Source organism: Drosophila teissieri, unplaced genomic scaffold (genome assembly GCF_016746235.2).
Source record: "Drosophila teissieri strain GT53w unplaced genomic scaffold, Prin_Dtei_1.1 Segkk118_quiver_pilon_scaf, whole genome shotgun sequence".
Classification (NCBI taxonomy): domain Eukaryota; kingdom Metazoa; phylum Arthropoda; class Insecta; order Diptera; family Drosophilidae; genus Drosophila; species Drosophila teissieri.
In genome coordinates, this window is record NW_025224987.1 from 532,292 (window position 1) to 542,999 (window position 10,708).

Here is a 10,708-nt window from a genome sequence, read left to right on the forward strand (position 1 = left end):
GTTTCGTTATTGCCGCAAAATCTCTAATAAACTTCCTGTAGTAGCCCAATAACCCTAGGAAGGATTTAATCTGTTTCCTAGTCCTTGGAGTAGCGAACTTTTTTATCGCCTCGATTTTTCCTGGGTTGGGTTTAATTCCCTGAAGGGTCACTACGTGTCCTAAATATTCTACCTCTGTCCTCAAAAATTTTGTCTTGTCCAGTTGTAATTTAAAATTTGCTTCCGTGAGTTTTTTGAAAACCTTTTCCAAGTCCGTGACGTGTTCTTGCAGGGACGCTGAAAATGAGGCAACATTTGCCCAAATATTCCCCAAAAATGTTATTCATCAGTCTCTGGAATGTCGCGGGTGCATTATTTAACCCAAACGGCATACGTACATATTCGAAATGGCCTCCCTCTGCAGAGAATGCTGTCCTTGGGATGTCTTCTTCTTGAACCTCAATCTGATGATACCCACTTGCTAAATCTAGCGTGGAAAAGTACTTAGCCCTTCCTAAATTGTCCAATACGTCACTTATTATCGGTAACGGGTATCTATCTTTAATCACCTTTTCATTCAACTTCCTATAATCCACTACCATCCGCCATTTCCTTTCTCCAGAAGCATCCTTTTTCTTCGGCACCAACCATACCGGCGCGCTCCAAGGCGAATGGCTATGTCTGATTATTTTCTGTTCCAATAACTTCTGTAATTGTTTTCTCACTTCCTGTCTTTCTTTAAACGCATATCTATGTGTTCTGGCATAGATAGGAATATCATCTTTGGTCCTTATCTGGTGTTTGACAGCACTCGTAAAAGACAAGTTATCCCCTTCTTTATGAAATACTCCTGGATACTTTCTACAAATTCTGAGTAATTCTCTTAGTTCCGCTTTATCCAAATGCTCTGTCCTGATCTTATGCAATGGAATGCTCCCACTGTCGTTTTTCTTTCCCTCTATGTTATTCAACTCGAAATGTTGCGTGGTCTTAAATTCAACAACATTCATCGGCTCTTCGAAGAATATCTCTTGATCTGTCTCTGCATAGTTTACTACCTCTACCAGGCTCTGTCCTGACACTGCCCTGTACATACCTTCGGAAAGCTCAACATCCTCTTTTATTATAGTTTTGTTTAGAAAAAAATCTCCGTCCTGCAGTTGTACCGGCACAGATATAACTCTTTTTGATTCGGCCTCTATTGTATACAGTTCCGATGGTCTATACGTGACAAAATTAATTTTTTGTTTCCTATTCGCCACGATAAACCAACCGTTCTGCATATCAATCACCGCTTTCAATTGTTGGAGTACATCAATTCCGATCAAACCCTCGAAGAATTTGTGAAACCTAAAGAGAAACAGTCTTATTTTACCAACTCCCCCCAGTTCCGAGAACATTGGTAAACATGCCTCCCTCTCAAGTTCATGGGACTGTGTAATGGTTTTAATAGCTATTGGGTCTTTTAATTTCCTTATATATTGAGGTCGTGCTAACTCGGGTCGAATAAATGAAAAGGTGGATCCTGTATCTATTAATAATTTTATTGTTTTTCCCGGTTCAATTTCTATCAATAAATAAGGCAGCGTCGAATGACTCTTCCTGGTTCCTAAATATCCTGTGGGTTGTTCGAGGCTAGTTGGGATAAATTTGCCTCATCCTCTTGGATATTATGTAGTTGTCCCCTAATCGATGCTTGATTACCCCTTCTATCGGGGGTATTATTTGAGTTAAAAGATCGCCCTGAGTTGTTTGAATTGTTCGAGTTGTATGAACTGTATGACTGTCTGGACTGTCCTGAATTATTCGAGTTGCTAAAGTTCTTGGACATTCTTGACTGTCCGCTGCCCTCTGTGTTTTTTGGTGCTTCGATTGCTAGCTGACCTCTCTCTCTGCCATTGTTGTTATTATAGCCATAGTTGTTCCATGGTCTGTCCCTGTTTGCCTGACCCTGATTCCATCTCGGATTCCTATTCTGATAACTACGATATGGCCTTTGATAATTTGAAGTCTCCCCTTGGTTAAAGTTACCTGCTCTAAATGGATTACCCATCATCGGGTATGAGAACCCAAATCCAGGCCACCCATTCATATTTGGCATGGTAAATGGCATCGGAAACGGATGTTGGTTGTTTCCTCCCCACTGGTACTGCGACCAAACGCCTGTTTCCTTGTGGGTTTCAATTGTCTGGGGCTCTTCTTTCTCTACTTGTTTCTGAACTTCTTCAATAGTCTTATCCTTTGATTCTGGTGACTCCTGTGTTTTCTGATCTGAGTTGATTTCTTCCAAGGCTCCCAAGTTCTTTTCCCTGCACGCTATTTCATAAGCCTTTGCTATGTTCAGCCCTTCCATATTCCTAATGGTCACCCCTATCGGGCCTTTTAATGCTGACACGAAGGCATTTAACACCATTTCCTCATACCATTTAATCTTCTCTCCTTTCAACAATATGTTATGCTCGCTAGACTTAACAAGGCTCACCAGCGCCTTTTTCAATGTCATTACCTTGGTATACAAGGCCTCCACTTCTAATTTCTTTTCTTTAATATGGGTCAACTCCATTATCAGGTCTTGCTCCGACCTCTTGTCCTTAAAACGGGAAACTAATATCTTTTTAATCTGGTCCCAATTTAATTCCGTTTCATCTAGATCTACAACCCTATCTGCTGCTCCTACTATCTTGCTCCTAACTGCTCTGAGCGCTATAAGTCCTACATTCGACCTTTCCTCTCCTTTGATCAAACCTAATACCTGTTCTACCGCAGCTATAAATCCTTCTAGCTTACCTCCTTCTCCATCATATTTGGGGATAATCTCTACCAAGTCGATCACCTTGATCGCTTCTAATACCCCTGTAGTTGCCATTTTCTGCTAAGTTAGCTACCTTTTCTGCTTGCCTATATATTTTCGAGTGTGTTTGTTTGTGTTATGTGTTACTTAATCTAATATTGTCTTATTAATAATTAGTAGTAGTAATAATAGTTAATAAAATGTATTTGCCAAAACCGGATCTCCGTGTATGTATATGTATGCCAGTTATGTGATTATTTAATTAGTGAGTCCTCAAGTGTCCGTGTGTGAAATGGAGCTTCTGTAATTAATTATCATGAATAACTCTTCAACATTGAATATTATTTTAACAAAATGGGGTTTCAAAATAAATGTCGCTTGCTTTATTTGTCTTTTTATTGGGTGGTGTTTAATATGTACTATTTTGTTATTATTATATTTTATTATTATTATTATTATTTTTATTATTATTTTTTTTTTTTTTTCGATACTTTATTCTTTAAAATACCCTGCATGCTGAAGCTAGCTGTTCAGCTGTGCCATACAGCTTCACAGCCAATTGCGGACAGTCATTGCTAAGGCATCCCCGTCTTGTCTATTCCACCGTGCATGCTGAAGCTAGCTCGTCGGCTGTGCGATACAGCCTCGGAACCAAATGCGGACAGTCATTGCACATCGGTGTTTCCCCTTTTCTCTCACGTACTGTGTAATTTTTCCAACCCCCAGCCATACCTACGCTAGGCAGCCGCCCTGTGCGTTACAGTGCGCCGCCCAATACATGTGCATGGCTGGATTTCTTTTGGTCTCGTCCTCACGCTAAGCAGCCACACTGTTTACACAGCGTCCTGCCTAATACATGCGAACGAGCCTCAATTTACTCAACTTTCTTTTATTTACCAATTTTAATTTTTCTTCAATATACGAATATCCATTCCTACGCTAAGCGGCCGCCCTGTGCGTTACAGTGCGCCGCCTAATACATGTGAATGGCTATCCTACTCCTAATTATCTTGTTTTGGTCTCGTCCTCACGCTAAGCAGCCACCCTGTTTGCACAGCGTCCTGCCTAATACATGCGAACGAGCCCCTAATTTATTTAATTTTCTCTACTTCAGGACCCGCGGTGTTTTTCGATCCGCCCCTGTACTTGTACGCAACGTTCGATTCCATCGAACCGTTACATACGACCGTTCTCCTACCGCATCGTACCATCGAACTTTTGTTGCACCGACCTTCTAACTCCGACCGCCCGAACCGTCTGGCCTGACGTTGACCGACGACCGTTCGCTCGGCGAACTTCTCGTTGCATCGAACCGCCGACAACCATTGTCGCTTGCCGACGGTCGTTCGTCTGCTTGAGCCGTTCGACGCGAACCGCCTGCCAACATCCGCCACTGACCATTCGTCCGATCGAACCGAACTTTTTCCCCGTGCATTTTATCGTCGACCGTAACTTTAAATTAATTTATTTCTTCCACAAGTTTTTTACTTTGTATTTTTATTTTTTTATTTTTTTTCATAATGAATTCCGTTTTCTCAATTTCTTCTTGATTTTAAATTTCCAAATTACTTCTCTTCTACTCCCTTTCACCTTGTTATTTTAACTTATTATTTCCATTTAATTCTTATTTTTTTCCATTTGTTTTTTGCTTTTATTCTTTTCCACATTTGTATTATTTTTCTTTAATTGTGATTTTACTATTTTTATTTCTTCTTGCATTTGTTTGTTTTATTCATTTCGTTTGCCATATTTTGTTTTACTTGCGATTTATTATTTATTTTTTTTTATTTTAAAAACCTCCATTTCACTCACAACACTCTACTCACTGTTTTTATTTCTTCCTTACAATGCTATTGTTAAAATAATTTTCCACATCCTTGGTCGTCACGAATCCTTCGTTCCTGTTGAATCCGTCCTTAGGCCAAGGGCTGCCGACTGCGCCAGTTATGATAAGTAGGTTCTTATTAAGTTGCAGGGAGTTGCAGAGTGTCTTAAGTTGGGTATTTAATTTGGGATTTTAATTAAGAATCAATACGTCCGTTCGGTTTGCCTTCGATTTTCAGAATGAATCTATATTTTATTCGTTGGTTATTCTCAGCTTTGCTTGTTACATTTGTTTACTTAAAGTGCTGATCTGGCCGAAAAGTGGAATTGGAGCGGATGCAGTTCTGTGGTGAGGGGTATCGGGTGAACCCCGATGTTTGTAGCGGCTCAGCATTTCAAGTGCCTTCCGATACCAAATACTTGTGGACGTCATCTGAATCTTTGATTGTCGAAGGGGGGTCTCGGCGGGGACCGCCGAGGGTAATTGCTGAGGCGACACTTAAGCCTCTGGCTGTCGAGGGGGTTTCGGCGGGGGACCGCCGAGGGCGTATGCTGAGGCGGGAACTCGCTGTTATAGAAAAAAATTATATGATTTTGGTTTTTATTCACTCTGATATGAGACCATATTTCAGTGTATCTGCTGGGTTAATAATTTATTTTTGTTCACAATGATTTCTGTTGCAAATATATTTTTTACTTTTTTAACAATTTTTTTATTATTATATATTTTTTTTTTTAAACGTTTCTGTGCAGCGGTTTGTGGTACATAAAAATATTAACATGTGACGTTCAGCCGTGCCTCGGGTAGTCAGGGATGGCCAGGGTCGTCCAGGAAATTTATTTGTTTCAGGACAGTGGTGCTAAAGAGGAATCCCCGTCCCGAGTCCCAGTGATAACGCGCAGAGTTAACCTTAACTAGGCTTAAATAGAGACGCAGAGTTTATTCATTCCTTTTCTCGGTTACAATAATTACATAGAATTGTACGGGGCTCCCTCGGCCTAGTTTCCGGCTTCCACAGCGAGGCTCTTCGTACCTCGCGTCTTCGTCCGGGGACGCGGCCGCTCCGAATTTCGTCGAGTACCCTGGAATCAACGTAAGCAGATGTTGTTGGACCCTGAAGTCGGCGTAGAGAATTATACGTGACCCTGAAGTCAGCGTAGAGAATTATACGGGACCCTGAAGTCAGCGTAGAGAATTATACGGGACCCTGAAGTCAGCGTAGAGAATTATATGGGACCCTGAAGTCAGCGTAGAGAATTATACGGGACCCTGAAGTCAGCGTAGAGAAGTATGTAGGACCCTGAAGTCAGCGTAGAGAAGTATGTAGGACCCTGAAGTCAGCGTAGAGAAGTATATAGGACCCTGAAGTCAGCGTAGAGAATTATATGGGACCCTGAAGTCAGCGTAGAGAATTATACGGGACCCTGAAGTCAGCGTAGAGAATTATACGGGACCCTGTAGTCAGCGTAGAGAATTATACGGGACCCTGAAGTCAGCGTAGAGACGTAAGCAGGACCCTGAAGTCAGCGTAGAGAATTATACGGGACCCTGAAGTCAGCGTAGAGACGTAAGCAGGACCCTGAAGTCAGCGTAGATACGTAAGTAGGACCCTGAAGTCAACTAGGGCGGGTATATACGTAGGGGTTGATCTTACTCTCCAATAATTACCACTTGTTGATCCCGGTCCTGATCTTGCTGCTTTCCCGCTCGCTGGTGACTTTCACCTCGGTCGACTCCGACCACCGACTGCTCATTCTGAGGCCAGCCGCCCGCTTTATATAGCGCTTGGCTTAGTGTGCCCGTATGTCCGTATGTCCGAATTGCCCGACTTAGTGTGGCCGGGTTTCGGGGTTAGTGTGCCCCTCTAGTTATTTGGGCGCGCGTGCGCGCCTTGTTTGAATTTGAACTTGTTTATGATGATTATTTATTATGTTTTGGTCTTATCTATTATTATGTATTATGTCTTATTTATTATGTATCATGTATTAGGTATTATTTATTATTTATTATGTATTATTTATTATGAATTATTTATTATTTATTATTGTGCGCGGCCGCGTCACACTCCCCCCCCCCCCTTTGGGAAGTGACGCTTCATCGTCACATAATTGCCACGGTTTGAAATGATGCGCCACCACCTTTCTCCGTCTTTTTCTAGCCATCGCCGTTGGGTCCTTTTCTGTTTGTGCGCCAGGTTTGCCCTTATCTTTGCCATCACTTCGTCCGATATCCTGGCTCCGGTTGGCACCGTCCACCCCAACTCGTTGGTGGTCTCGGTGTGGAGCTCTAGTATATCCCTGTCCGGCGACGCAGATTCCACGGCTCTCGTCTCGTTGTCCTTCCGGGTTGGCGGAGTGCCCGCTGCTACCCTGATCGTGCCTGTTGTCGGTGTCGTACGGGCCTGTGCTGGTTGGTTTAGCGCCCGCCGTTCGCCTGGCTCCCGGCTTCTCCTCGGGTGTTCCCCTTCAGCCCTCGGGAGGTGCGCCACTCTGGTCCGGCCCAATCGGACGTTCCCCGTTATCGACTGGGCCCTTCCTTCCTGGCTCGCCTCCCTCGGGTCTGCTCCGCCAGTGGTTCCCGTTGGGTGGTTGGTCACCCCGCCCAGGCCCGGTTGGACGATCTCCGTCTGCGTCGGTGCCCTTGCGGGATGACTCGCCCCCCTCCGGGCTGGTGGTCCCTCGTTCCTGGGATGATCGGTTGTGCCGCTTCAGCCTCCTTGGACGGTATCCCGTAGCGTCGTAGCCTCTTCTTTGTTTCGCCGCTCCTTCCTCCTCTCGTCTCTGATCCCTCGTCTCTCCAATTCTAGTCCGGTACATCTCAGTGTACTTTCTGCTCCTGCCAGAAATTCCATCCCTAGTAGGATCTGAGCTGCCAGCTTTACTGGCCCAGGCCTCCTCCGTTTCCCGCCTTAGCTCGGCAGTACTCCGTTGTCCTGACTTCGTTCCTTCCGCACACCCAGCAGAACAGCCTTGGTGGGTTGCCGCATGTACGGGCCGTATGACCGCTTCCTCCGCATCTCATGCATATCTCTGGCCTTAGTGCCTGTGGTCCTGCTTGTCCGGTTTGTGCTTCCGTTTGCTCAATTTCCTCCACTTCCTCGGCTAGCTTAAGGAACTCCGTTAGCGTTGTAAATCCGTTCCTCCTTGTGTACAGTTTTAGCTTGCTCCTGCAGTTCTTGTACACCCAATCCAGCTTTTCAGTTTCCGACAGATTCGTGAACCTCATGAGCTTCCTCAGGCTCATCGCGTATTCCCTTGTTGGTTCGCTCTCTCTCTGTCTCAACTGTGCTATTTGGGTTTGCAACTGCTCCTCGTACCTCGGTGGTAAGAAGTACTCTAACAGTTCCGTTCTCAATTGAACCCACGAGTCGATCTTTGTTGGTGTCGTGTTCCACCAATCTATGGCGATTCCCTCCAGTATAAACGGCATTGTTTGGATCAGCTGATCGTGCTGTAGTCCGTATCCGGTGGCCCACTGCTCCATTTTCTCGAGGAATTCCAGCGGGTTTGTCGTCCCCTGGTATCTGATCCCCCAATCCCGCACTCTATCGATTGTTCCCGTTTCCATTTTTTCTTCCATCTTTGTCTCCTTCCCGTCGTCCATCCTTGTGTTTGTCTCTGTTATCACGAACTCTGGATGTCGGGTGGGGCTTTTCTCCTTCTTATACTTTTCCGCCAGCAGTGTCAGCTTCTTCTTTGTCGCTTCTGCGTGGTCTGTCCTCTTCGAAAAAGCAGCCAATGTTCTCCGTAAATCCTCGCTTTTCCCTGATGGATCCAATCCGAATTCACTTGTGTATTCTGCTAGTTCGGGTTTTGTTGCCATAGACATCACTCTCCCGGCGTCTGTTTTCTCTAGTCACCACTTTAGCCTGTTCGGGCGCCACCTGTGACGTTCAGCCGTGCCTCGGGTAGTCAGGGATGGCCAGGGTCGTCTAGGAAATTTATTTGTTTCAGGACAGTGGTGCTAAAGAGGAATCCCCGACCCGAGTCCCAGTGATAACGCGCAGAGTTACCCTTAACTAGGCTTAAATAGAGACGCAGAGTTTATTCATTCCTTTTCTCGGTTACAATAATTACATAGAATTATACGGGGCTCCCTCGGCCTAGTTTCCGGCTTCCACAGCGAGGCTCTTCGTACCTCGCGTCGTACGCGTAGAGAATTATATGGGACCCTGAAGTCAGCGTAGAGAATTATACGGGACCCTGAAGTCAGCGTAGAGAAGTATGTAGGACCCTGAAGTCAGCGTAGAGAAGTATGTAGGACCCTGAAGTCAGCGTAGAGAAGTATATAGGACCCTGAAGTCAGCGTAGAGAATTATATGGGACCCTGAAGTCAGCGTAGAGAATTATACGGGACCCTGAAGTCAGCGTAGAGAATTATACGGGACCCTGAAGTCAGCGTAGAGACGTAAGCAGGACCCTGAAGTCAGCGTAGATACGTAAGTAGGACCCTGAAGTCAACTAGGGCGGGTATATACGTAGGGGTTGATCTTACTCTCCAATAATTACCACTTGTTGATCCCGGTCCTGATCTTGCTGCTTTCCCGCTCGCTGGTGACTTCCACCTCGGTCGACTCCGACCACCGACTGCTCATTCTGAGGCCAGCCGCCCGCTTTATATAGCGCTTGGCTTAGTGTGCCCGTATGTCCGTATGTCCGAATTGCCCGACTTAGTGTGGCCGGGTTTCGGGGTTAGTGTTATGTTCTAGTTATTTGGGCGCGCGTGCGCGCCTTGTTTGAATTTGAACTTGTTTATGATGATTATTTATTATGTTTTGGTTTTATCTATTATTATGTATTATGTCTTATTTATTATGTATTAGGTATTATTTATTATGTATTATGTATTATTTATTATGAATTATTTATTATTTATTATTGTGCGCGGCCGCGTCACAAACAGACTTAAAATGCGTTTAGCATCGGTTCCCACTCACATGATTTTTTTTTGGTGCTATTTCGTGTTATCTCGTCAGTAATTCCCTTCACTTTTCCCGCGCCGCTGTCCTTTGCTCTACCGCAAATTTAGAAGCTGTGTGGGCGGTGTTGGTGATGGTGGGTGGTGGATTTTACCACTAGTTGGGCGCCAGTTATTTAAATAGGTTCGCAGGGGATGATCCTTCGCCTGCATACGCTATTATATCATAGGTCCAGGTATCCCCAGTGCCGTTGGCTGCTGGGATGTGTGCTGCTCCTGTGATTATGTTCTGCGGCTGTTAAGCCAGGGAAAGTTTACTTCTTACGAAGATTACGGTGGAGGGCGTAACTTAGCCACCGTGGTCGATCGTAGGCCTTGTGGCTCGACGATATTGTTCAATAAAGCAAATTATGTATTACGTGCCGGAGTTATGTGCTAAGTGCCGGAGTTGCCTTCTTTATTCTAAAAGAAACTGAAACTGAAACTGAAACATACAAATGAATCTTACAGCTAACAAAGACTCGCAGCGGCCACGCAAATATGCTGAGTTTGCCGCTGCGCACGAGCATCCGGCTCAATGCCGGGTCAGCACTTTGACGTTTTAAATCATGCACTGAGCCAACTGCTCTATTACGTTGGCTCGTGTTAACTTGTATGTATGTATGTGTGCTTATATTGATGTAGCCATTCATTTTTACATACGCACATACAATATTTGGCGCAAATATAGTTTTTACCTTTACCTAGGTACAGACAAATGTGAAAACCTTTTACCTTACCTAGGTAAAAGTATAGCGTACCTGTCACAACACTGGATCTAACGTAATTTATTTACACACAAAACTTTTTGAAAATAAATTTTTACACTTGCAGTTGCCCTCATGGGTCACCATGTAATGTTGTGTCCCCTTATATATGTTTAAATAGGGGTCATGGTAAGAGGGGTTCCACGGCAAGAGTAAATAAACACAGTCGAACTAATTTTAATCGTTATAATTATTCACTTATGTCCAGGCGTGTGTGTGTGTGTGTGTATGTAAAAGAAAAATAGATTCAGCGCCGACTTACGCTGCTGCGACTGTTGATCAGCAGCAATAGCAACGAAAATCAAAACCAGCAAACAGTCGAAGGCGCCGACTTATGCTGCTGCGACTGCTGACTACTTCCGAAAGTCGTTGGTTTACTTTCTGATATCG

At 44.5% G+C, this 10,708-nt stretch overlaps 1 protein-coding gene across 1 annotated transcript; it reads right to left on the reverse strand.

Annotated features, from left to right (window-relative positions):
- Positions 1 to 1,588: 1,588 nt before the first annotated feature.
- On the reverse strand, positions 1,589 to 2,845 carry LOC122625506 (putative uncharacterized protein DDB_G0277255). The gene has a single exon (XM_043805601.1). The coding sequence runs from the start codon at positions 2,843 to 2,845 to the stop codon at positions 1,589 to 1,591; it is 1,257 nt and encodes a 418-aa protein (XP_043661536.1).
- Between the last annotated feature and the right edge of the window lie 7,863 nt (positions 2,846 to 10,708).